At 42.9% G+C, this 27,379-nt stretch overlaps 5 protein-coding genes across 5 annotated transcripts; 2 read left to right on the top strand and 3 right to left on the bottom strand.

Annotated features, from left to right (window-relative positions):
• Window positions 1-483: 483 nt before the first annotated feature.
• On the bottom strand, window positions 484-2,176 carry kctd12.1 (potassium channel tetramerisation domain containing 12.1). Its single transcript, XM_040148670.1, has one exon. The coding sequence runs from the start codon at window positions 1,904-1,906 to the stop codon at window positions 1,040-1,042; it is 867 nt and encodes a 288-aa protein (XP_040004604.1). The 5' UTR covers window positions 1,907-2,176; the 3' UTR covers window positions 484-1,039.
• A 1,983-nt stretch (window positions 2,177-4,159) lies between these two features.
• Window positions 4,160-7,265, top strand: acod1 (aconitate decarboxylase 1). Its single transcript, XM_040148666.1, has 5 exons — window positions 4,160-4,193; window positions 4,414-4,575; window positions 4,891-4,980; window positions 5,072-5,271; window positions 5,986-7,265. Exons 1-5 carry the CDS (start codon window positions 4,182-4,184, stop codon window positions 6,944-6,946), a joined length of 1,425 nt encoding a protein of 474 aa, XP_040004600.1. The 5' UTR covers window positions 4,160-4,181; the 3' UTR covers window positions 6,947-7,265.
• Window positions 7,266-8,499: 1,234 nt separating this feature from the next.
• Window positions 8,500-11,029, bottom strand: LOC120801549 (glutamine amidotransferase-like class 1 domain-containing protein 3A, mitochondrial). The gene is made up of 3 exons (XM_040148671.1): window positions 10,789-11,029; window positions 9,007-9,178; window positions 8,500-8,702 (listed from the first exon to the last, which is right to left on the bottom strand). Exons 1-3 carry the CDS (start codon window positions 10,981-10,983, stop codon window positions 8,500-8,502), a joined length of 570 nt encoding a protein of 189 aa, XP_040004605.1. The 5' UTR covers window positions 10,984-11,029.
• A 1,216-nt stretch (window positions 11,030-12,245) lies between these two features.
• Window positions 12,246-18,302, top strand: cln5 (CLN5 intracellular trafficking protein). The gene is made up of 4 exons (XM_040148669.1): window positions 12,246-12,446; window positions 13,818-13,992; window positions 15,057-15,282; window positions 16,512-18,302. The coding sequence occupies exons 1-4, from the start codon at window positions 12,343-12,345 to the stop codon at window positions 16,997-16,999; spliced, it is 993 nt and encodes a 330-aa protein (XP_040004603.1). The 5' UTR covers window positions 12,246-12,342; the 3' UTR covers window positions 17,000-18,302.
• A 2,418-nt stretch (window positions 18,303-20,720) lies between these two features.
• Window positions 20,721-26,604, bottom strand: fbxl3a (F-box and leucine-rich repeat protein 3a). The gene is made up of 5 exons (XM_040148667.1): window positions 26,492-26,604; window positions 24,441-24,822; window positions 24,165-24,287; window positions 23,152-23,323; window positions 20,721-22,603 (listed from the first exon to the last, which is right to left on the bottom strand). The coding sequence occupies exons 2-5, from the start codon at window positions 24,819-24,821 to the stop codon at window positions 21,963-21,965; spliced, it is 1,317 nt and encodes a 438-aa protein (XP_040004601.1). The 5' UTR covers window position 24,822; window positions 26,492-26,604; the 3' UTR covers window positions 20,721-21,962.
• Between the last annotated feature and the right edge of the window lie 775 nt (window positions 26,605-27,379).

Raw genomic sequence — 27,379 nt, 5'->3', positions numbered from 1 at the left:
TATTTACGTGCTAACTAGGTTCAGAGGTGGCGGTTTTTCTTCTTGTGTGATTTAATAAACAGGGCAAAGTCGAATAGAAAACGGATACAAAGCCTTGAAATGTTAGTTTACTAGAGTGAAGCACGAAGCCGGCGCCAAGGAAAGTTCAAGGTCAGGATTTTGTAAGTCAGTCAAGAACACAGTGAGAAGTACAGACACATTACTGACGCACACAGTTCAATTCTGCCTGTGCAGCTCCTTCTGGGTTAAAAGAGATTTTGTGGAGCCGGCCGCTTCAGTGCCATGACGGGCTGAGGTTCCCGGGTAGGGCATCTCTCTTTGAGGCTGACTCTTTGATTTCCCCACTGAACAAAATTTAAAAAGCTTGGAGCGAGATGAATGCCAGTGTTCTGTTACACTGCACACTTTGTTCAGATGTTAAGGAGAAGATAGGATGATTGGCAAAAGGCTGAGAATAACAGAGTAGAAGATTTTATTTCGTCTGAACAGGGTTAACAAATACAACTCTACCAGGCAAGCACATACACTTACAATCATGTCAGTGATAGAACTGCTATAAGAGGCTAATAGATAATACACAACTTGGCCAAACATGTGATCAAGCAAGCCTAGAAGTTACAATGACACTGAATACTAATTGCTGCTTGTCTGCTCTTGGATCCCGCTCAATTCACACAGCACTGAGTCACATATGACTGAAACATTGTCATGCAGTTCTATGAAATGGAGATGATGGCTTTTTGTCGGCGCTTTTCCGCGCAAGAGTGCTTTGGGTTAGTGTGTCAACCGCCCTGCTCACTTTGACCATCCAAATTGGATAGTCTTCTCTTGACTAGTGTCAAAAACCTTTGTGTGGAATCTATTTTGGGGCCATTTCGTGTCCCCGATTAAGCTCAGAGACACATTTTTAGAATATTGGGGCAGTATTTTGCAGTTGGTAAACATTGGCATTCGACACAGCAAATGCAACACTTTTAAAGACATTCCCTTCTAGATTATGAAATGTCCATGTACACCAACTTGACATGAATACTATATGTTATTCCCGACAGAAGACATATTCAGTGTAGCTTGTCCAGATTTTGTCCTCGTTTGGATCATTGCTGGTGTAGGCGCAGGTGCCTGTGGAGCTGCAGGCCACCATGTGGAAGCCCACCTCTGTCAGCTTGTCAAATGCCTGCTCTAGAAAATTGTACTTCAGGTAGTACCGGGATGTGTATCTCTCCGGGGGCCTGTCCGGGTCTCGGCTCTCATTCAGCGTGTCGCCGAACACTTCTTTGGCCAGGGAGGTCTTCCCGCAAACCGTGATGCGCGCCACTCTCCTGAATTTGGCATCGGTTTGGATGTCTCTTCCGATGGTGTACGAGCCGCGGTATCCTATCGTGATATAGCCCGACTTCCTGGAGTCCAGTGATGGGGAGCGCATGGCCCCGCTGACCGACATGGTGCGTAAAGTCTCCATGCCGCCAGAGGAGCCGCACTGCTGGGCCCCTTCCTCTGTGTCACTCTGGCTGATCTCCTCGCTGATTGAATTATCCTTACTCACCCGGGGGCTGAGGCGTTTGGCAAGGTCCCGCAGCTGGAAAAAGTCAGCCTCCCTCTGCAGCCGACTTTTCTCGGGGAAGTAGTCCGGGAGGACCAGGTTCAGGTCTCGGAGATAATCTAGGATGTAGCGGAACAAGAACCCGTCCCTGTCCAAGAAGAAGCGCCCTTTGCTGTCTCTCGCCAACTCCTTGGGTGACTTCTTGCTGAACATCATCCACAGGAGCGAGTCTGGGACGGCGATCAGAGTTTTGTGCCTGGTAACGTAAACCTGTCCGCCGACATTCAGCTCGATGATGTCGGAAAACGGGGAGCCCGCGTCGCCGCAGCTGTTCACTCCGCGCTCTGCGTCGGCCAGTGCCATCTTCTCTCAGCCGCTGCACTGATGTGGGATCAGTTGAAACACTGGACAACAATGTGGCAGCGGCTTGTTTATGAAGCCTGGGCTCACCGCGAGCGTGAAATGCGCGTGCGTGACGGGTTGACTGAGAAGTTAACATTTAACTATTAAACGACTGACTTGTCAGAAAAAAATATGGGTTCGTGGCCCCCCATCTTACATACGCACAAAGAGAGAGAGAGAGAGAGAGCATCACTTAAGGCAAACACCCACATTTGATTATCTCTCCTTTGTTTCTTCCTGCCATGTTTGTCATAAATATAAATGCAGCCTACCCTCTATTGATTGTTTAATTAATCAAATGAATTATGTTAAGGACCTCCCCCCCAAAAAAAAAAAAAAAAAAAAAATCCCATAGGGACACACAAAACCAGAAACCACACAGCTGGTCTAAGTTCTTCAAGCTCTGAAATCGAGAAACGGTTGGAAAATATGGAAAGAGTGACACCCATTGCAGCTCTGAAGGAAATGCAGCCAGCAGCTTACACATCACACACACACACACTCACACACACACACACAGAGAGAGAGATACAGTCTTAAGCCTCTAACATACAAGCATCCCTTTTGAAGAAATGAGGACTGACAAAAATGCTCAGTCCCTGTGCTTAAAATTCAAATTCGGCCTCACAACACAAGCATTAATAAAACAGACAAACTTGTTCTTATTACTTAGGAGAACATTAAATTGACTTCTGCATGACGTGCGTGTGTGTGTACACATGCCTACACAGCTGTAAACCATTAGGTGACACAGCCTCACACCAGTACCAGTCGGTATTGATCTGTGGCGATGATCAGTCTGGTCGGTTAAAAAGGGAGAAATACCTTTTGGAAAGTGATTGATTCGCGGATTGACACGCATGTTGTTAATGTGTGGGCTTGCGGGTATTAAAGGTCAAACTAAAACCATCACAAAAACAGCTGGGAAGGAGGCACATAACGAAAGCATTTATCAAAGCTCCTGAAGCTCATAAATGAAGAAAGTGCAACATATAAATGGCTGTAAAGTCAAATTAACCTATTTCACCCCCATATTTCACATGTATAGCGCACAAGAATCAATAAATAATACTTGTGCATGCAGATCATTCAGATCTACAGCAGATGTTTTGTAAATTAGAGAAAGCTATCAACTAAACTCAACTAAAAAATACAAATTGTAATTTGATTAAGAAATACATCTAAATTTTTGTGTTGAAGCTGCCAGTGCAAACTAGTCAGCAAGCGAGCAGTTGGTTAAAAGTAATGGAAAAATAATTGAAACTGTGAAAGTAATGGGAAAGCGTCTGAAATTGTGAGCTATATGTAATGAGAAAACATTTGAAACAGTTGGCTTAAAGTAATGGAAAATCTTTGAAGCAATTAGATCAGAGCAATGGATAAACGGGTCAAATGCGGAGCTAAAAGTACTGAAAAGCAGCTGAAATCAAAAGCTAGGAAGTAACTGACAAATGATTGAAATGTCCAACTTGTCCCAATCCAAGTTGTAGCAGGGTGAATTTACACTTGACCAAATTGAGCTAAATACTGACTGTTCCATTGTACAAAAATATTGTAATAATATCCACTTTTAGTGTTAAATAATATCCCGTTCATAATAGTTAGTTTGCCAGCTGTCTGAAATTAGACATTGTTTTGTCATGTGATTGTTAGCTGGTGATTTGTTTCAGACTTATGTAACTTCCCCTGCCCAGAACTTCCCACTGAAGCTGAATTTCCACTGTCTCTCATTTCAAAAAGACACTGGTTTTGAAATACAGCATGACTGCTTTCTGCAAATCAGTTATTTTACCTAAAATAAAAGTCCTCCTTCCACCTTTGTCATTATACTCTGCACATAATACTGCATGGGATCACTGTCAGGATTTGTATTTTTCATTTCTGTGATTTTCCTTGGAACACTCAGGTCCGTTCTTTTTTTAATAACTTTTCCGTCTCAAAGTCAATCACCATAGGGTGTTTTGAACCACTTCTTTGGTATCCCGACGTTAAATGTAATTAAAACTAAGCAAACACAAGCAATTTAGTTTTTTTTTTTTACATTGACTATCTACCAAACAGTCCAACCCAGGAGAAATTACTCGAAAGCGACAATCAGTCATTGTGAAAGTTCCTACTTCTCATCCTTGTGGTTTTAAGCCACTTTGGAAATTTGGTAGATCAGCCTCCATATTACCTATAAAATGCCTCTGCACTTGGACACATTGTCATTCGACGACATTGTTGAGCCACAACAATGCTACGCAAGGTATTGTTTTCTTTCATACTTACATATTTTTCTTGAATCACACATTTCTTACATTTTTTTTTTCTCCAGCGTTTTACTTCATGTGATTCGGTTTAGGAAACTTTTGGAAACTACTTTTGGGTTTAGAGGCAAATACATGCAGGCTGGTTGCGGTCCCTCGTAGCCTGGTCTGTGGGGGATGGGGTTTCTGGACTGACTAGCCCCGTTTTCACCCTCCCAGGGCATCACCGAGAGCTTTGGGGCCGCCATCCATGCGCTCGACGCCACTCGGCTGACGGACGCTGTGATCAACAGGAGCAAAAGGATGATTCTGGACACCCTGGGCGTGGGCTTACTAGGAACCACGACGGCCGTCTTCAACAAGGCTCTCGCGTACAGCCAGGTACAGTCGACTGTTGGACGAGAGTGGCGGCGTAACACCTGATGAGAAAGCTTCCATTTTAATTTAACTAAAGAGCTTGAAAGCACCTCAGAGATGGCTTACACTAATATCTAAACACCTATTAACAACACTTGTCAACCTATAATATACTAAATATCCATTTGACCTCTTTTTATCAGTGCGAACCTGTGATCATCATCAAATCCTTTTATTTATTTGGCCTCATGAGACCTTTTCCCCTGTACCTCACATACTAAGCTACTGACCGTCACTGTTCCCGTTTCGCCGCGCACTCACCCTCATGTTCATTTGCAGTTGTTCACCTCTGGGGAGAGGAGCGGCGTTTGGGGCAAGCCGGGCGCGACCCTCCCTCCTGCCTACGCTGCGTTCGTGCACGGCGTCGCGGTAAGTCCGGCCACGCGCAAAGCACCGCAGTAATACGGAGAGCGCGAGCGTTGGGTGGCGCTGGTTTGACCGCTGCGTTGTCTGGCGACAGGTCCACTCCATGGACTTCGACGACACGTGGCACCCAGCGACTCACCCCTCGGGGGCTGTGCTCCCGGCGCTGCTGGCCCTGGCCGAGACGCTGCCCAGCCGGCCCTCGGGCCTGGACCTGCTGTTGGCCTTTAATGTTGGCATCGAGGTGCAGGGCAAACTCATGAGGTTCTCCAGAGAGGCGTACAACATACCTGAAAGGTGAGAACGACTTGACACGCGAGCTCTGCGCCAGTGTTTCCGTCCAGTTGCTATTTAGCGGACGCTGGAAATGTTTGAGCATTGAAAAGGACTGATTCGGCCCAATCACATAAGGTGCAACACCTGCCCCATCGTGGTATCAAGCAGTGGAGATGGTTTGGGTTTTATAGGTAGGGGGGTGGTCAATGGATTTCAGTCTGTGGTACTCAAAGCACTCAAAAAAAAAAAAGGCATGACACAAAAACCGATCAGTTCCAGATGCAGCGTCCCCCAAAAAAGGGGTTTCTTTCCGTAATTTGGGTAAACTGAACATTGAATACGCAACAGACAAATAAGAACTGGCCCTCCAACCAACAATTATATGAATTATTGATTAATCAAGAAAAAAAAAAAACCTGTCAGTTTACTGGTCTGGTCTATAACATGTCCACCTCTTAAGCCTTCAAATTGCTTTGTCTTACCAACAGTCTAAAAACCTAAAGATATTCAGTTTATCATCACATAAGACGAACAGCAAATCCTCACATTTGAGGAGCTGGAACCAGTGAATGAAAAAATGACTTGAACGACTAATTCATTGTCATAATAGCTGTCAACTATTTGATTAACTAATGGTCTCGTTCAGAGCTGGTGAAAGCCTTAACAATGAATGATCAAACTTGACTATATCCTAATGCTTTGGTCATCTTTATACGCCTTTCCCGACACTCTCAGATTCCACCCTCCCACTGTCGTTGGGGTGATGGGGAGTGCTGCAGCCTCGGCCAAGCTCCTGGGTCTCTCCCCTGCACAGTGCAGTCATGCCCTGGCTATCGCCGCCTCCTCCGCCGGGGCTCCCCTGGCCAATGCCGCCACACAGACCAAACCTCTCCACGTGGGAAACGCTGCTCGGAGGGGCCTGGAGGCCGCTCGGCTGGCCCAGATCGGACTGGAGGGGAATCCAGCCATCCTAGATATGGACAGCGGGTTTGGGGTCTACTACAAAGACTACAGTCCTTCAGCGATGGCAGATTCTGCTGCCGGCGGCTTTAAGTGGATCCTGGAAGATCAGGACGTGGCCGTCAAGCGCATCCCTGCTCATTTGGGGATGCACTGGGTTGTGGAGGCCGCTCTGGCAGCCCGCGGAAAGCTTGAAAATACAGTGGGGAACTTTGACCTCAGCCAGATCCGGCACATCACACTGCGCGTACCTCCATCCAAGTACATCAACTGTCCCTCGCCTGCCACACAGCACCAGGCCCGGCACTCATTCCAGTTTAACGCCTGCTCTGCCCTGTTGGACAACAGAGTGACGGTGGCCTCCTTCGGCGAAGCCCAAATCAACCGACCGGCTCTGAAGGAGCTCTTGTCCAAAGTGAACGTGGAGACCCCCGAGGATAACCATCCCAGCTTCGACGAGATGTACTGTGAGGTGGAGATAGAAACAGATCAGGGGCAGAGTTACGCAGCCAGGTGCGATACCTTTTATGGCCACTGGAGGCGGCCACTGAGTCAAGACGACCTGGTGGAGAAATTCAGTCTTAATGCGTCTTCCGTGCTGTGTGCACAGGCAGTGGAGGGATTGGTTGATGTGATAGGTAGCATTGAGAGACTGAGCGAATGCTCGGTCTTGGGCTCGTATCTGAAAATGACAAGCAGTCCACATAACCAGTTATACAGCAGGAGAGGTTTGTAATTAAACACTCTAAGATGAAGCCAGCGTAGCAAGTATCTGTGTGAAGCCTTGAAATATTTCAAACTTTTCAACATGGTATGCACACACGCACTCAGCTTTTCCTTCTACGGTGCATGGGGCTGAAATAAAGCGAACTGGAAAAGTGAATTTGTTCCATTTTATTGCATTTTTTTTGTACAATACAATACCAGCTACCGATTTCCCAAAAGACTGTCATAACACCGATCCGCTGCATTAGAATATAATCCAGTAAGATTGAGTTAAACAGAGATTTTCTGTCAAACAATACATACGCCTGAGAAATTAGACCATGCCGTGCAAATCACTACCGTAAAGCTAGCTGAAGCGACACGACCACCCTTCTTCTCTGCTGCCACCGTCTACCGTCCCCAGTCGTCAGCAAGTTTTTTTCAGCACGCCCTGCACCATCCGCCCGATGATATCAAATATCTACGTGGATGGGAGATGGGAGCACAGGTGGCACAGGTGGTGACCAGCCTGCTCTCGTTTCTCTGGGCCCACTCGCCTCTCGCTCTTGCTTGCGTTGGCGGCTGAGCTGGGCTGGGGGTGGTGGTGTTGTCGGTGGTGTCGGGGGAAAGACAGGACAAAAACCATGTTTAGCCGCGCAAAGGTAGCTTCTTTAGACAACTCAGGGAAATTATGATTTAATTCCAACTTGGGTCTTATGTCTGTAGCTCTGGACATAATTTCTATCGATTAAGATTACACAGAAAAAAAAAAAAAAAGGTAGGTGTAGGTGAGATTAACTAGGACGTGGTAACAAATTTTGTTATGCATGTATTTTTTTGTCTTTTGTCACAGGCCTCTTTTAGACTGGCCTCTTCGTTGATGCCCTGTTTTGAAGCAACTGTCCCAGTTTGTACAAATGTCAGGCGACTGCTGTATTTTATCCTGAAAAGGGCAGTCTGCTGAAATGTTTTATTTGAGGTCTGCCTCGCAGCCGACGCATCACTAGAACAGATGTTCATTTTTCCTCAGTTCTTTAAGAAACACTGCAATCACCAAAGTAATTTCTGAGATCTTGGAATATGGAAACATATCTTAAAAAAAAAAAAAAAAAAAAAAAAAGAAGCGAACAGTGCAAGAAACATAAGCCTTCAAATGATCAGACAGGTTGCAAACAAGCCAACAGTTTGGCAAAAATACTTGAACAATTTTATTAAGGAGTAAAATCAAAAATGGGCAGACCCAGAATGTGGCAATAATTTAAAAAAAAAATGTGTTCATGCAACTTTGGCAAGTATGGAGGTCAAACTTGAACCAGGAAGTGTGTCTTTACTGTAATAGATGTTTACAAAAGACAGTTTCAGTAATAATTTCACAGTTTGGCCCAGTTTTCATTTCTAAATAAATTTGGGAGTCATTTTTGATCATCTTAATTGCTTGTGTTTTTGTCGCCCTACGTTCACAGAACTCGGCATTTAACTTAGTGAAACTAAAAGCAAAAGCCGCAACTATGAAAATAAAACCCAGGTTGTAGCAAACTGGAATAACACCAGAGGACACATCAGGTGCGCTTAAACACGTCCGACTCACCTATCATCCCTCTCGAGGCCGACGGTGACCTCACACCCAGGAAACACCTTGGCAGCCAGGACGGGTGAGATGCAGCAGAGGCCGATGGGTTTGCCCTCACCGCGGAACGCCTGCAGCGCGGCCCTGACCTCCTCATTGACAGAGCAGTCCTTCCCCTGCACTGCCCAAGTACAGAGATTCTTCGCTGCCCCGAAACCACCTTCCAAACATCAAAACCATGGAGAGGTGAGGTCATTTCATACAATCGCCGCCTGCGCAGCGGTGTGTTTAGACTGAAAAGAACTGCAGAAGCCCAAGTGCTCAGTCAGTTTTAGATAGGCTAAGGGGTCTTAGGATCTGAGGCAGAACAAGGAGAGAGGTTCATCAGTTGGGAATATTAATAGTTAAATACAGGCACTGGTTTCTACCTCGCCTGAGGCAATATTGAGTGTTTAGACTGAATCGGTGAAGCATGTAACAACAGGAGAAAGAGAGATCAGGCCAGCATGTTGCTATTACCGAACCTGGGAATATAACTGCGTCATGGTCTTTGACACTGAGTTTAGACAGGTCCTTGATGTTTCCACGGGCCAACCTCGCGCTCTCCACCAGCACGTTTCTCTTCTCCTGAGACGGTTCGCCTTTCAGGTGGTCCACCACATGCATCTGGTCAATGTTGGGGGCAAACATGTTTACCTGCGGGTGATTAAACAAAGAGGTGAGGACTCTCATTTCAAAACATAAAAAGACACCGGACACCATCAGGACAGCAACTTATGATTAGTTGTATCTGTTGATCCTTTTTTTTTTTTTCCAATTTACTGATTGAATCTTCTTATTTCTTAATCCGCATTTATATTCTAGCTCACTTATATTTGCAGCCAAGACGGAACTTGGATCAATTTATCAGAAAACTTTCAGCCATGTACATGTGAAAAACACAGCCTATCTCCTGGATAAAAACCTCTCTTTGGCCGTCATCTAAAAAACACCTCCAAAAACAACATGGAATAATTAAAGGAATATTAAACCATCCTGGATCACAGGGGAACGCTTGTACATAAAAATGTCTCATGGTGATACTGCTCCGACGGCAGTGACTATTATATCAGCAATGCATTCATGGTGTGCAGATCAGAGCCCCTTAAAGGACAGGTTCACACTTTTTTCCAAATCCATCTCAAAGCAATAGTCACATGCCCACACGCCTGCACTGAGAAAGTCATGTATCTCCAGTGGATGAGAGGGGACAAAATGCGATGTCCTTATTCTGTGCAAAAATACAACCCAAAGTTCAGCTGTAGATAATATGAACTTTCAACAGTCTCAAGTTGCAAAGTTATACAGTCTTCAGTATAAATCCCCCCCTTTTGTTTTCCTGGAAAGTGTTTCCTTAACACAAAGCAGGAACTCCATTCTAAAAATACTGTAACTTTGGGAGGTACCCTGGTGATTTGTCTTACTCAGACTTCCTCTTATTACCCTAAGCTGAATTTTAGATTTGTTTTTTCTCCATGTAACGAGGACTGTGGATTTTCATCCCCGTCACTGCCATTGTGTTAACAGGGGAACTCTGAGGCCATTATAGTTTAGACTAAGGAGGAACAACGACCGCGACCGGCAACTCTTGGACTTTACATGTGGGTGTGGAGGTTCTGTTTTAAGACAGACTTGGAAATATGTGAACCTGTCCTTTAAAGAAGTGTCACTGTCGTGCAAAGTGCGTGTGACTTAGTTGACCAGAGTCAAACTATGCGGATGGCAGTTCTCAGGGCACCATAACGCAAGGGTGTGCAAAAGATTCACAATAAAGCAGTGGGTGACCTCGCCTCTAGCTGCGTATCTGAGACTCTGCACGTTAACCAGAGAGGAGAGAGGACGTTTTCCCCGTGAATTCTCAGTCTGGTCCGGTGGCATCTTGTGTCCTGCGGTGTCTTGACACTAAGCAGAGCTCAACCGTGACACGCTGAAGGGCCTATTCTGTTCCACTGTGGCTGTGGGATCCACTGTATCAAACAGGACCGGGTCCGTTTCTCAGTCGCCCTGCAGCCCGGTTAAAAAAAAAAAAAAAGTTGTAGAGGTCAGGCCTGTATGAGCAGACGCCAAAACCTGCAGCAGGCGAGTCTACCTTTATGTCACGTACACGCAAAGAAAACAAGAAGAAAACCAAAAAAAGGAAAGGTGCCAAACAGGTTGCATCGTATAAAGCTACTGATGATGTGCCGAAGGAGGCTATCTCACACACTTTTCCCAGCAAAACATACAGTATCAGCGGTTGCCGATCAAAGCGGTCTCGCTAGACTTACACTCGCACCTCCCCTGCTCAGGTGAACCAGAACAGCGGAGGCCTCGTGGATCTCGCTGCCGTCATAGACCCCGCAGCCCGCCAGCACCACGGCCACGCGTTTGCCCATCTGCGCCGAGTAATAGCTTTTGTTCACGGTCTGAACGGCGCCGGACGCCAGGAAGTTACGACCGCCGAGGTGCAGCAGGGCGAGCATGGCGGCCCCCGTCCTCCGCTTCTTCTTCTTCTGCACTTTGTACCTGTCCAGGCCCCTCGGTGCTTTAGCGCCATCGTGTGCTCAAACCCTCACAGGCCAGCTGGCGTTTATAAGTTATTAGGCAGGGAAAAAAAGGCTGATGCAAATTAACACAGTATGATAAAATGGTGCAATTACTCTTCATTGTCAGCCTTACTACACATGTTCATTTTTATTTGATGTTTCCTCTAAAAAATACAATTTTCTCCAAAGACTTAATTTTTAAAAAGTTGCAGATTTTTGCTGTGGATCTTCTTAAATCTCCAGTCTTCTAAAATAAGTTCTCTATGCATTTCAGCAAATTATTAAAACATGGTTGACTTAATCAGATTAAATTATGCCATTTTTTTGTAATTAAGATTTAGAATGATCTGTCATACATTTCCAATTAAAACTTTTCATTGATGTGGCTTTAAATCCTGACACAAGTATTTTTTAATCGAATTGAACTGAAAATTTAAAACTTTTTTTTAAAAAGTCTTAAAACTGAAGATATTAAAATAATTACCTCCAATTGGACACATTTGTCTTATTGTAGAGAAAAAATTTATGATAATAGTATTATGTACAATATTATTAAATTTATAATAATAATAGAAAATAATAATAATAATTATATATAATAAAATAACTTATATCTGTAATATTTTAATAGGTTGGAGTTGATTTTCACAAATAATTAATAAATGTTGATTAATTTAATTTGATATTGATTTATTTACTTGGATATGTATTTCACTGCTTGTTTAATTATTTTATCATAATTTAAATAAAAGAGAAATATTTGTTTTTATCATCTGATTTTAATTAATTTTTGTTATTAATATTTTTAGTCATTTATTTATTTCACTACGTGTTATTTTATATAATTTTATTAGTATTTATTTATAATTTTTTTGATTTTTTTTCACAGTTGATTATTGTGGCCCAGAAGGGCCACGGGACATAAATTTTAAAATCCTGGCAAATGAGCAAGATTAATTGAGAATAAAGAAATAAATCAAAATTTTGCCAAAAAAACAAACAAAACCCTAAATAAATGGTCAATCAAAATAAATAAAGAACATTATATTCGTTTTCCTTACCAAGCTTATATTATATAAATTCATTTTCTATACTTATTTCCACATTTAGTAAAATGATAATTAATTTCTTATGGTCTGGACGCGTCATGTGATTTCGTGTTAGCAACAAAACCATGTGACCACTAATAAGGAAGTCAGTTGAGAGGGGGCGGGATCATGGAAAGACTGTCGGCCTGCCTCCTGCTTTTTATTTATATTCACTTATTTATTTCGGGTCTGTTTTTCGGGCTTTAACATGACTCCCGCGGAGTCTATTCTGTGTTTGAACGTGCTGCTGTCCCTACACGTCGTCGCCCAGTTCCGGGATCATGTTCGGCAGCAGTGGCCCGTTCCCTACAGGTATGAACACGCCACACTTTTCCCCATTTATTTCTCCACGCTCTCTAACGTCGAAAGCATGTGACGGGCGGAAAATAAACGACAGTGTTTGGAGAGAGTTAGTAAAAACTGCTGGAGAAGCTCCTGTCCTCGGCTTTCGATCGACGGAGTCCCGAGGCGCAGAGACGATTTAATTTTCTGTCTTCGGCTTTAACTCCAACGCGGCCGTACATCAGGTGTCACACGTCCCTTGACCCTACAACCAGGCGTTTTGTGAATTTCGGACGTGCTGTGTGTGCAGTCACGTTCAAGGATTAGTTAACAGCAGACCTTGAACTGATCTGCGATAGATCCAAACTGCTAAATTGTGGCTGGTGCGTTCACGTGACTTTCGAAACTTTGGACTCTGAAAGCCTCTCGCTTTCTGAGCGTGTAAGAAATCTCATTTTAGAGGGGTGTGAAATATTATTTATGATTTTTTTAATCTAATGACAGACCTGATATCTACAAATTGACGCAGGGAATTCTTTATTGAACAGAAAAAAAAAATCACAGGGCACAATCATAAACATTTCGGAAATTACATAAGAAATGTTTTTTAAATTTCCCATAAATTATCAATTTTTTAACCTCCAAGCCTTTGTCGTGGGTGTCGAGACAGTCTGTTCCTCAGCAAAAATGTGCAAAACAGCTCCAGAAAACTTTTTATATCTATGAACACCCTATCACCATGTCCATACGGGGGAAAAAAAATCGACTTTCTAATAGGTATCAGTACCAAAGTGTAACATTTGAGTGTTAAAGTTCATCCCCATCTGATGTAGAAGTTTAAGTTTATTTGTTATTTCAACCATAAGATACACTATGCTAAGGTGCCACTTTAATTGGATATCCCTTGCTAAAACCATACGGTTGAATCACCATATCTCTAAAGACAGTTTTAACAGAAACTGAACAATATAACTGTCACAGAGGGAGGATTTATTAATTTTATTAATTGTTTTTATTTATTTATTGCCTTCGACTGCATTAGTTTTAGCAAGGTGTACCTAATAAACTGCCAACCGAGTGTACAGCTTTTCTTTTTTCCTCAGGACCAGAGTATAAAAACCAGAAAAACCTTAAAAACATCTAAAGTATGTGTCAAAAAGTGAGAGCAATAATAATTGTGCATTTGAAGTCAGATAAAGTGCGTAGATAACAGCAGAGATTGTGACTTTTTGATTCATAGGAACTCTAGGGATTTATTCATGGTTTATTCATGTAATATTGAGGAAAGTGTTTCATTATTAGTGTGAGCAAAAGGAATTGCTACAGAAAAGCTTCCGTAGGGGTATAAACCTCTCCTTGATGCTGGCATGGTCTGCAGTGCATTTGTCATGTCTTCCCCAGACGGTTCGATCGCCGCCCTGCTGTGGACTCTTACTGTGAAGCTTTCTACCCGTTCTGCCCCACCGGAGACCGGGATGGACGAATCCCCTACATGAGAGACACCGATGTAATCTCAGTTTATCGGCTGCAAACACCTGTGTGGGAATTCAAGTACGGAGAATTGCTGGGGAAATTTGTAAGTACATCAGTCCTCTTGGTGATGCTGTTGAAGACACTTTCTGTTAAATAATAGTTGAGTTTTGGATTCATTACTGAGTTGTGGAAAAAATAAATAAATAAAACAAAGTGTGAATGAGATTGGAAAAACAAACCAAAAGTGTTTGGGGCAGAGACTGCACACTAAGGCCATAAAAACATATTTGAGGATCTTTCCTTAACACTGACAGTAGTGGGGTTTTTCCCCCAGATCTTTGTCAGGCTCATGAAAAATGCAATGGGATAAAGGTTTGAATACAAAAACACAATTTGTGTAGTAATTAGCAACAGCATAAAGGCAAACATCATTTAAAACAAAATACAAAAAATACCCCAGAGTAGCACATGCTGGAAATAATTAAGTGAGAAAAAATATAGAAATAGTAATAATAACAATAAAATAAAATAAATTGAAATAAGTCAATGAGAAAAAACAAAACGACTTTTAAAAAAATCAATGAAAAAAATATGTATTGGAATAGATTGTAGTTCGAATAAACTTTAAAAGAAAAGACATCCTGTACAACTTTATCGCAAAGATAGTGTCTTGATTGTACATTTTTACGGTCGTTTCTATGAATATTGTTGTGATTTTTATTAGTAGTTCTGATTAAACTCCAAAAATAAAAACAGAAAAAAATCAATCACTTTTACTGCATGTAATCCAGTTTCATAATTTTCAGTTAGTTTCTCATGCATAAATATAGTCATCTCCACTCTGTTCATCATAGTCCATAACTGGTAAACTGCAGATTTTGTCAGTGAAAATAATAGGTTAAAATATTTAAAACTAAATGTAGTCCCCATGGGATACAGTATCCATCATTGGGGCAGATATTCTTTGTGTTGTTGATAATTATATTCCCTGAAATTGAGATGACGGAACGACTGAGTTGCAGCTGTGTGTAGATGGTGAAACTTTCAGACACAGAAATGTAATTCAATATAATAGGACTGTATTTATTCATAGAAGCACAGCTGCAAACACTTCCCCCATATCCACACACAGAGGGAGCCATTGTAATGTTTCTGTTTGGTTCACAGCATATCATGCATGATGCCATTGGCTTCAGCAGTTCAGAGACGGGGGCCAACTACACCATGGAGTGGTATGAGCTGTTTCAGCTCGGTAACTGCACCTTCCCTCACCTCAGACCCGAGGTGTATGCACCTTTCTGGTGCAACCAGGGAGCTGCCTGCTTCTTTGAAGGCATCGATGACTTACACTGGTCGCAAAATGGCACCTTGGAGAAAATAGGAGAAATAACTGGTGAGACTTCACATGTGCAATCTTGCGTCCTTGCTCATAGAGGCCAACAGGAAATATGAATATGAGGGGATTTGTTTTTGAACAAATGCGTGTGAATCCGCAGCTGAAAATAGTCCCCAACGAGTGCACTGCTTGCTCGTATTTGAGATACATTTGCTAAACAATACAGTGCCCAGCTGTTTTTAAGAAATGACTCAGGCCTTTGAAGAAATTGAAACTGTATTTTTGTGACCTATTTTAAAGATTTCCATCTTTTCTAGGAAGGCTTGGGGCGGAGCACCAAAGACAGGGTAGAGAAGTCAGAGAGTATTGAAAGACAGACGAACATTCTGTTGGATATAAGAAAGAAAAGAACTAAAGAAAAATACCTGCATTTTCCTTTTGAAGGCTAAAGCTGTATGTGTGAGCATTATCGTCTGTGTAGATTATTTTCATTCATTCAGATGTTTTCAGTGTCAGATTAAAATGACATTATCCACTGAAATGTAGTTGCGGAGCTGAGAATATCTCACCGCTACGAAATAATGCAGCTCAGCCTGTCATCCTAGAATTAGATGCTGAAAAGGTCTTTGACCTTGGAGGTATATGATGGTGCTGTATTTAATCTGGCTATTGAACTATGACTGCTAGTGCTCGAAATCATCGGCATTTAAAAGTTATAACTGCGGGCGGTCGCAAAAATCTTAGTTCTTTATGCGCGGATGATGTTCATTAATGTTTGAATGATCCTCTTTTGGAATATGGGAAATTGTCCACAGACCAAGGCAATCAGTTTAATGCCTGTTTTGCATTTTAGAATCTTAGAAAAAAAAGTTTACTCTTTTGGAGACGTAATAGTTAAGTCTAACAGCAAGAGGGCATCAGGAGACTCTGGTTCCCTCCCAAGGCCCAAAACATGCAGCTCAGGGGGTGTGACTGATAATCTGTCCCTGGTGGCTCCTGTGCCTTTCCCCCGCTGCCCACTGAGAACAGCTACAACACTTCCCATGGTCCAGGAAAAAGCGGGGTAGATGTAGATATTCGATGGATGACTGGATAATTCAGCTTTCAAATGCTGCTCTGTCACCATCGCTGTTTGTATTGACACAATTTCTCTACAATCCAGAATTATGAATTGTTCAAACTCAGTCCAAAAAAATTACATTTACACACCCCGAGGGATATTTTATTGATTCCTAATTGACACTTGGCATTTCTGGTATTAAACTAGTTTTCCTTTCTTCCTTCAGGGAGCCAGTTCAGTGACATAGCCCAGTGGGTCCAAGACGACAACGAGACTGGGATCTATTACGAGACATGGACAGTTCGCTCTGACCCCAGCCCTAACGCCACAGTGTGGTTCGAGTCGTACGACTGCTCCCAGTTCGTCCACCGCACATACGGGAAACTGACGGAGCTTGGGGCCAAACTGTCCAGTAGATCACAAACCAACTACACCAAGATCTACCTGTACAGCGGTGAGCCCACATACCTCGGCAACGACAGCGCCATATTCGGACAGCCTGCTCTGAAGAATCTGGCGGCGGACATCCGTAAATTTTACCACACATTCAGGCCGCACCAGTCATTCCTAGACTTTGCCATCAGTCTGCTGGAGGCTTATAAAAAGGTCGTTCTGGACAAGAGCTTTTACCTCTACTACAACTTTGAGTACTGGCATTTGCCAATGAAACCTCCCTATGTGCAGATTACATATGAAGAGGTGCCTTTGCCTTAACATCCAACTTGCACCACAATTAGTTTCATAAATGATTAGCCAGTCGATTCATTGATCATCCAAAAGCTAAGTATATTGGCAGTAATTAAAAAGCAGCAAAAGCAGAAAATCGCTCGGGCATCATCATACATTGGAGAAGCTGAAATCAGTGAATGTTTGTCGTTTTTGTTTGATAAATGACATAAATGATTAATCGATTATCAAAATATTTGTTGACGTTCAAACGTTAATTTTTGACCACGAGAACAGCATTCGAGAGAACAATCTGACCATCAGGTCCAGATCATATCACATGAAGTTGCTGAGTTAGAAGTGCCATCTGCAGTTTTTCTTGTAAACGAACAAAACCTTGTGTTATCATTCAGTGTTTCTCACCAAAATGTGTCCTTGAGGCCGAACAAACATGTTTACTGCGAATTCCTTCCTCCATAAAACATTTGCAAAGCTCATGTTTTGAATGTTTTAAATTGTGATTTGTTTACATCCGTGTTTGTTAAGCTTGCAGTCTTCTTCGTCCCCGCCTTTGTTGGTGCGTTGCTGCATTTGAACCCTCAAATTTTAAGCCGACATGGACAAGGAGTCCTTGTGTGCGAGGTGCTCAGAAAAAAACGTGGAAATCTACAATTCCATAACTGGACTAATAAACTCCACCTGCTGATGAAGAACAAGCGATATGATCTCCAGAACAGCAACTGAATGGACCCTTTGTACTGTTTTCATCAGGGGTGTGATCAGAACCTGTATCTATTAAATTTCTTGAAGCAGGAAATCTCAGCAAAGCGTTGGGTTACTCTTTGTATTTTTGGGATGGGATGATAGTCTGTGTTGAAAGTCATCTTTCGTGCACCATGGTTGGGGACAGCTCGAATGCTTTCCTAACCCTTAGCAGGAGCTTAAATACTGTAAACCGGATCTAGAAGATATGCGAATATTTAGACAATGCAGCTTTTTAAAAGTGTTAATTGGAGAAAAACATTTTCCAGAATGCAGCTGTTTCATATACAGAAAGAAAGTACATGCCATTTAGTTATATTAATTTTCCCCACAACCACACCTAAAGGAAAGAAAAGTACTTTCCCTGGATTTGTCTTGAGTGTCATTAATATCATAACCATAATCATCCCATGTCATACTCTCAGGAGGGACTATTTAAGTCAATCACTGAGCCCGTTTCCAAGCAAGATTTTCTGAGATGACTGATAAATGCCGACAAAGAATCGCAAATCACGGGAGGACTGTGTTTCACACGTTAGTATTTCAGCACAAATTTCCCCGATTTCTGGACCTAGGGTAAAAAAAAAAATTACCTTCAGTTATTGTAAATCTACATGGATATCATATTGGATCATATTGATACAGTGTAAATTAATCACCACATCAGGCTCCACAATGTTATGTATTCATATGTTTAGAGCAACTATCGATTTTCATCTTTTTACCTGTTAAATATCATAACAACTCAACGTTTTTCAAAAAATTTTTTACCCATGCATTCGTGATTTTTTTTTTTTTTTTTTTTTTTTTTTAAATGGAGCTAATCATATGCACTCTGATGTACTGTAATGTTCAAAATATATAATGAAATGACAGATGCAGAGCATACATTCACACATTTGTTTTTATTACGGGTGTAAGATCACATATCCAAAACAATAATTTTGATTTCAAGACAGGTGACCAGTAAAGCAAAGTAGACAAAGCAATTTGCCATACAGAAGCAAATCTAAAGGACAGCACTGTCAACCCCAGTTTACTCCGGAGAGGAGTTTACTTACTGGAGGACTCTCTGGACCAATGAGGTTAAAATGACAATTACTGACAAGAGGTGGAGTTATGATGAAAGATAAAGTAATTGTCCCTCTTAATCTGCATTTATGTGAAACATGTTTAACTCATCCAGCTGAATTTGCTAATAAAAGTCAGAGACAACAGGAAAATGATTAAATCCAGACACAGCCTTCACTTTGGAGCTGCTGTCGTGGCCACTGTTAAATGCACTGCACAAATTATGAAAAATATCCAGTTGATATGTTACTGTACCGTCGAGACGCTAATGTACATGAGCACAGAGAATCAGCACAGGTATCTATTTCAGTGATCAGAGACCAATACTATCAATAGACTATGTTAGTTCAATCAAATACTACTAAAAAGCATCCGCACTTCCTGCAATTAAGTGTCTCAGTCTCAGTTTACCTCACTGTTTGGCTACATGAAATGTCTACATGAAAATGGTGAATAAAAGGAATGAAGACCGGCAGAAAAATAAATCAAAATCTGGGTTGTACACAGATTGTATTGACATACAGTGACGTCCAAAAGTTTGTCCAAAACCGATTAAGTTTTTATAAAAATATATATATTTTGCCAAATTATCTCTTAAACTCAAATATGTAGTTTTTAATAACATACACTTTCATAAGTCAAAAGGTTTGATTGTGATTTTGCAAATTTATTTTTCTCTATATCTGAGGTGCTTTCCACTTGTTTCTACGGATTTTTAACAATCTATGTTATTCCAGCTCTGGTTAAATGTCCTTTGATGTTTCATGTTTCTCAAATTTTCCTAAAGATGATCAGTAGGAGGCCACGTAAATCTGCACTTCTTTACTCTACTCAATTACAACCAGGGTTTGTACAATTTCATACATTTTTAGTGCCATTGAGCTGCTGGAAAATGAATCGTCTTTCACACAGTTTAAGACGAAAGTGATGGCCTTCCTCTGCAGAATGGGTGCAGGGTTAAATTCTCTACATTGAGTGCGGCGCTTCCTTGTTAAGAGCTCTCCAATGTGTTGATAAATTATTAAAACTGTATAGTAGTGGACATAACACTTTTGAACCATCTGCATGCAACAAAACCATTGTGACAGAGGTGGAAAACCAATAAATCTAATCTTGCTGCTGGTCTGCTTGCTGGTTATGATGATTGCTTTTTTTTAGTACAAGTGAAAAACACAAATTAATTACAAAAGCAGTATCCATATCAATAAATTACACAGCTTATCTTCTCTAGTGACTTAAGTATGAAAAAGATCCATCTAGTAAAGGATAACTCGCACTCTGGTTTTATAAAAGACACAAGCTGTTAAGGAAACTTCAAACCCTGACAGAGGGTGAAATAAAGAAATAAGTAAATTTCTATTCATAATAATCAAACACACAGCGTTTTATATACAGATGCATTTGACTTCCTTCTTAAAGGAAAAAAAAAAGTTTGTTTCATCTGACTTGCCAAATCTCTTTTGAATGAAACGAATGGATGCTGGCGACAGGAGCACTAATATAATCTGCAAAGAAGGTGTTTGTAATGAAAATATGAATACTGCTTCCTTTCCTGCATGTATGATGTGATAACATGATACAGAGCAAACATGGGCTGGTAGGCGGGGCAGATACTCACAACAGGTTTAGAGCTTGAACAGGCAAATAGCAGAAGATACAAATGAAACCTATATAGGAAATATATTTATATAATGCACCTGAGAGACACAAGGGGTTAGTTTTGCATTCTCAGCCTGCATTGTAAGCTACTAGCTGCAGAGACTAGCCTATTGTTGAATGATTACAGAGCAATTTGAGTATGAAGGTTGGAGAATTATCCAACATCTACCTCCAAATTCAGACATGTATGTGCACTGTTATATATATTATATTATATATATATATATATATATTATATATATATATATATATATATATATATATATAAAAATGTACACACACACATAGAATCATTTGTTGCTTTTTTAAAATCAGTAATTACAGCTTCATCACTTCAATATACCGTCCTTGGCATCTGACTTATCAGAAGCCCGGTACAGCGTAAATAATCAGCATTAAGATCTGGGTCCAACTAAGACCAACTGGAGCATTATAAAGCTGATTTCCTTTCTTTCATTAGGGTAGAAGAACTTGGTTTGCCCAAACAATTATTTGGTATTCATATAAGGTGCTTAGGAAATATATGACTGTACAGAAACTTTCTTAATAAAACACAGAAATTAATTTCTCAAGCCAATTGATGCACTATGCAGGAAAGAAATATCATACCTTGCATAACTTGGAGAAAATAAAAATCCATGACATCAATCAACATTGTACACCTTCACATCACAAATATAGAGACCTATATACACATTTCTCTCTCTCTCCTGGCTGACTTCTAACATTTTCAACCATCATGTTTTCTTCTTCTTCTCCTTCTCCCCGGGCGAGGAGGAAAAGCAAGGTGTCGTCAACACCACCGCTGCTCCTTGTATTTTAAATTTGCTTAAAATGAGGTGAGGGACCCAGGCGCTCCTCTGCAAAAGTGAACCCACCCTCAACTACTACACCTCCAAACACATCCTATATGCAAATAACATTGCAGCCATTTGGAAACCTCCAATGCCATATTGTGTTACAGAGTGCAGAGCTGCTATCTCAGACTGGACTGAAGTAGGCCGAGTGGTAGTGTAACAACATGCAATTGTGCACGTAATTGTCCACAAATTACTCCACAATGTTAAAAAAAACAAACATTAAACGCACACACGCACACACACGTACACACACACACACCTCTCATAATATAGATTATCAGAACCAAGCTACAATGTCAGTATAACTTAGTTTGCAGTTATAAAAACATTGCTTTGTTAGTCAAATATTTCTACCTGCACTGCCACTGATCTGTGTGCTGATTGTTCAGTGAAAAAGCCAGCCTGCCCAGTTCTGTCTCCGCATTAGACCAAGCAGGGTGCCACAGTCCAGAAGCTACCAAGCAGAGATTTTTGTGGTGTTTGCATTACATGATAACGTTGTGTAGCAGTTGGGTGCCACATTATAAGTTTATGCTCTCCATGTTGGCACCAAACTCTCCACTACCGCTGAGCATTTAAAGGCTTTTCAGTGCAAACATGGAGACCATGACCGTTTTACACCACATACTTGATGTACAGAGCTCCTCGCTGGCTTTACTTTACCAGGTCGGCATCATGTCCGGGAACCAGACTCGGCCCAGGTGCTTTGAAACCTCCCAGTGAATCTCATCCAGGGAGTATTTGTGATCAGGAATCAGCACCTCCTCCATGATGGACAGCTGAGACAGCCTCCGGCCACACATCTTGACAAACTCCACAAAAGCGCTGCAGGAAACTTCGCACTCGCCCAGGCCGATGGCTGACAACTGGGTGCAGTGCTTTGCAATGCGGATCAGTTCCTCATCCAGAGGACGCAGGCCATTGGCGCACACCACCAGCTCCACCAGACGGGGGCAGTGGAGGCCAACGCGGCCCAAGACCTCCTTGCTGACTGAGCGGCCGAAGTAGAGGTGTGTGACAGGGATCTCCTCGTTAAAGAAAGGGCCAAACTCGTCCTCATAGAGGAAAAAGTACATGACCAGGTTGAATTTGGGCGAGTGCCGCATCATTGCATCCCAGCTGCTCTTTTTGATGGTGTGGAAGTGCTGGCCAGGGTTCTCGCTGACCACATCGATACGCAAGTGTTCCAGGTGGACGTGTTTCTCCGAGGAGAGGGCCAGCAGGAGTTCATCGCTCAAGAGGTGGTAGTTCAGTGCTAGCTCTCTCAGCCCGTGACACTGGTCTGCCACACACAGGATTCCTAAAAATATGGACAGATTGTGCTTTTAAAAACATCATCAAATCCAGTTTTTAATCTCCAATAAATCACAGAATTCCTTAAAACCTATGGCCATTAACAGGAAGGGGGAAAAAAAAATTATTTCTCACAAAAACATCCACTATATTTGCAGAAACTGCAGTTGAGTCAGCCGTGATTATCATAGCTGACCATTTAAAACAGTTCCAGGAAAATGTATGTAAGAGGGAGAAACAGGGAGACCACATAATAGTTAATTCATAATAACATGCAATGTCTGCCAGTCCACCACATAAAAAAAGACAACATTGTATGAGGGCAGACAAAAAAATGAGTGTCTTAATATGGAATGGAAAACACTTACAGCCTTGTGACTCAAAATAGGAAATCAAAAGCATTTGATTAAAAGTTCAAAACAGACTTAGATTGAAAAAATTTAGTTTTGATATTATCCAACAACCATAAGGGGGAAAAAAAACAAAAAACGAAAAGCGTGACAGAACTGCTTCCTCCGATGTTCAGCACTGAAAAAGCTACAGGAGTCCCTGTACCTGCTGGAGAGACGTGAGGGCAGCTGCTCATCTTCAGAAGTTTCAGGGTGTCACTGTTGTTGGCCACCAGCACCTTCAGAGACGGATCATCAACTGGCGTGTCGTCAATCTTCAGCGAAGACAGCGACTTAGAGTTGACAAACACCACGGTCAAAGCTGAGATGAAATGAGACTGTGGAAGGACAAAGATGGCGCATTGAATTATTAAGCATTCAGAGGCTGACAGCACATTTTAGAAGTGGCTACCAAGATGGCAACCAGGCCTCAGCTTTTGGTAGCATTTAGGATCCACACCCCTTGTGTGGGTCCTGCTGGCACAACTTAACGCTCTCTCCCTCCCTCGTTCATCATCTCTGCGGATCTAATGATGTGTCTCCTTGATTAAGCCAGCAAATTACAGTGGCAAACAGCATTTATTTGTACAATATTTTCTGTACTGTTTTTGTTGGCCAAAAATGAAACAACAGCACAAAAATATTATTGGCGTAAGATGTGTGAGAAAACCCAGGTGCAACGCTTTCTACTGTAACCGATAATACCTTGGGCGTACGGAGTCTCTGCAGGTTTATAATGTCCTTAGAAACAGAATCCTAAAGACTGGGATCTGCAGAACGTGGAACACAGAAACTACACTTGTACAATATGTGTAAAAAGTTTCAAGCTGGTGAGAGCTGTGATGGGAGAGATCTCAGTGTGCAGGGCAAAGGACAAAATAAGACATCCTGTGTCCGTCTGAGGCAGTGGAACTAGTTAGAAATTTGACCTTGGCCATGCATGAGAACAGACACTGCTTTTCAGCCCCATCCTCAGATAAGACGAGAATACAAAAAACGATCCTGTCCACAAACGCGCTCAGCCAAAGTTAAAAGATATCACGATGGAAAATCATTAGCTTTGTATAATTAAATGCGAATGTACACCATAACAACAAGAATTCCTTTGACTTGCCTTATAAATCTGAAGAACAGGATACTCTAAAAGACCCACAACCCTTGAGCTTATGTTAATTATACCTTTGGCACCTCCATGAAACTGGGCCTGGCTGTAGAGATGAGCCCCAAGGTCTTGAGTGAGCAGTTCACCAACTGTGAAAGAATGTCGCATGCTGCCTCTGCAGACTCTGTACTACTGTCCACCTGGCAAGTATAAACAAAGATTGAATATAATGTCAGGAATGTAAAAACACTATTTTTAAACCAGATGGTGCTGGGGAATTATGTCAGCCGTCGTTCAAGACGCTGCTTGTGTCGCATATTTCCGCACGGACACGACTGCTTTTGCTCTCTCACCTTGAAGCTGACGTACTGCAGGTGGTTAGAGTGCCTCTTTATGATCTGCTTGATGAGGTCTGGATGCGTGGCTTTCAGGTAAGAGCTAGCTGGCTGGTTAAGCTCAAACTCAAAGCATCTCCACAGCTCAGGCATGTGGAAAGCCTGGTTCCACCGGCGACACACCTGAGAGGCATAAGCCCGGTCCAGCAGTGGAAGGTACTGGAACACGTGGAGCAGGAGCTCCTGCGGCAGCCGCGCCCAGTCACTGTCCGGCGACTCACTGGCCACCGCTGCCGCCGACTCCTCGCTCACCTGCTTGCGAACCTTCTTGCAAGCCTCTGGTGGGCTCTTACTGGGAGAGCTGTTGCTGCCCTCCTCAGCTCCTTTCATCCGCTTCATCCTGAAACACGGAGATAAACCAGCTCGTCACAATCCATCATGGCAAAACACATTGAAGACGCATTTTAACTACACAGTTGATTATATAGATCAATAAATCCGTTCAGGTTAAGCCCAGCTGTTGTGAAAGCTGATCCTTCCAGGCACTTTGTTTTAGGTTTCCTGTTCCAAACACCAGTCGTTTTTGTAAACATATATGCACCGAATCTGAAAACAATTTCTCTTCACTTCCCAGTATAGATGCACATAAATCAGATCCCAACTGTTTGATTGGTCCAAGCCTTGACGGATCAGCAGACAGTTCATTAGGTAGACACCTAGCTAAAACTGTTAACCTTTCTATAGAATAGTTTTTAAATCACACTGTAACATTACGTCTGACATTGTTTATTTCACAAGAAACGTGACTGTTATGGTCTCAAGTTACAGACTGGTGACAATTCGATGCACCTCGACATGGATTCTACAAGACCCTGGATCTCTACTGGAGGGAAGAACACCGTTACTTCAGAAAGACATTCCCTAACTAGGTCTTTTGATGATGGTGGTGGCGGCGGCGGAGAGCGGCGCCTGACGCATCGGTCCAAAATCTCCCGTAGGTTTTTTCCAATTCGGGTCAAGATCTGGTTTGCGGCAGATCCACGCCGTCCGGGTCAAGCATTCGGGCCCGTGCCGTTGGCGAGGGATGACTCATCCGACCATATTTTCCTCACACTTTATTTCCCCCCCCCCCCCCGCATCTCTGCGGACCCGGTGCCCGTGGTTCTCGCACCAGTGAACTCTCACATGTGCATCCACCGTTGTAACGACGGGCTTATGCGCCGCCACTCTGCTACGACCCCCCCCCATGTAAACCGTCGATGGACCTTCTCTTGCTGACACGGTCCGATCACGCCCCGCACTGACATTCTCAGCCACCTGAGGGAGAATCGCTCGCCTGTTTTTCACTTACATATCACAACGAGGGTCACGGTTATCAAATGCGCGCCGTCGACCTATTTACTGACGCCCACCCCCCGACAGATCTACATGCAGATGTCACGTTAGTCCCTGTTCCCACTGAAGCACCAGCCAACTGAGCAGCCCCAGCAGTGAACCCTCTTATCAAAAAATAAATAAATCACTTTGATGGTTTCCTCTTGCCGTCTTGGTACATCATCAGATTTAACTGAGCCTGCTCAGCATTTTTATTCCTGCCACGGAGCATCACTAGATGTATTACTCAATTGTACTATGCAGAGCGCCTGTGTGGAAGCACCTGCCTCCGTTATGTTCCTCCGCTCATTTATCCAGGTTTTTCCCCTTAATTTGTCGCCCGTCTGTACGTTAGCCGGAGGCCATGTTTAAGCGGGTAACCGTCCATTTAGTGAGATTATACGCGGCGCAGAGCATCGGATCCAGTATTAAAACAGCCGGCTGCGCGGCTCCGCCTGTTGCACCGATGCCCGGGCTGCACTGACTGAACGAGACTTCGTTTCTCGGCACAGTACCCGACGCGGTGAATGAGTGCAGCCGCTAGCTTGGGGTGCTCGGCGAGCACACTCGTGGCAGAAATCTGCCCTTCGGTATGATAATTCGTTTGGAGGCTCCCCTCGGCAGCGTGACCCGGAGCTCGCCTCACGCCGAGGCACTCGTAGCGCAGCACAGCACCGCCTGCCAGGACGACCTACCTCGTTGTTTACACACAGCTAGCTCAGTAGCCGTTAGCAGGAAAATCCGACAACTGGCAGACCTGACACTTCAGCCCGGGCCCACGCTGGAAAAGCTCGTCCGCACCAACCAGATAACACGCATCGGAGCGCAATGACCGAAACCGTCTGGCGACGAAGAGGAGGGAGAGGGTGTTTTTTTTTTCCTTCGGTCAAGAAACGGCCGGAGCCTGGCACCTCCGCTCTGCTGACCTAGTTCCTCCGCGGGAGTTACGGCTCCCCCTGAATCTGAAATGGCGAAGTGTTGTTGTGACAGCAGCGCTGCATCGTGGGAAATGCAATGCGAAATGGCTGTTGGTAAAGATCGTCTATGTTCGTGCGATGACTCACCAGGGGTGGGGGGGGGGAGTATACATGTCTCGTCCTGTTTCTCCGGAGGTGGAACAGCCTCGCTCCAAAATGATCACAAATACCCACCCTGCCGTAGATTTCTCCGAACAGTTTTTTTTTTTTTTCGGACTGTAAAGACCTGGTTGTCTGCTTTAGGGCTGCGAAGTGACGATTATTTTAACCATCGACTAATCTACCAGTTATATTCTTCAGTTACCGATCAATCATTTGCGCGATAAAATGTCAGAAAATAGTGAGAAACGCCTGTTATATTTTACCGCAGCCCAGGGAGATGTTATGAAATTGTTGTGTGTTATATACAATCATAATGACAAAGAAAAGCATTACCTCCTCACATGTGCGAAGCTGGAAACAGTGAATGTTTGTCATTTTTGCTCAATAAATTACTTTAACAGTTGATCGATTATCTAGAGTTTCTGTCGAGCGATTAACCGACTAATCGTTGCAGCTCTCTGAACGCACTTACTCTCTTCTACAGGGATAAACTACAATAAAAGT

The sequence above is a fragment of the Xiphias gladius genome, chromosome 16, assembly GCF_016859285.1.
Source record: "Xiphias gladius isolate SHS-SW01 ecotype Sanya breed wild chromosome 16, ASM1685928v1, whole genome shotgun sequence".
Taxonomy (NCBI): Eukaryota; Metazoa; Chordata; class Actinopteri; order Istiophoriformes; family Xiphiidae; genus Xiphias; species Xiphias gladius.
Note: the sequence above shows the minus strand (reverse complement) of the source record. Positions and strands in the feature narration are given on the sequence as shown.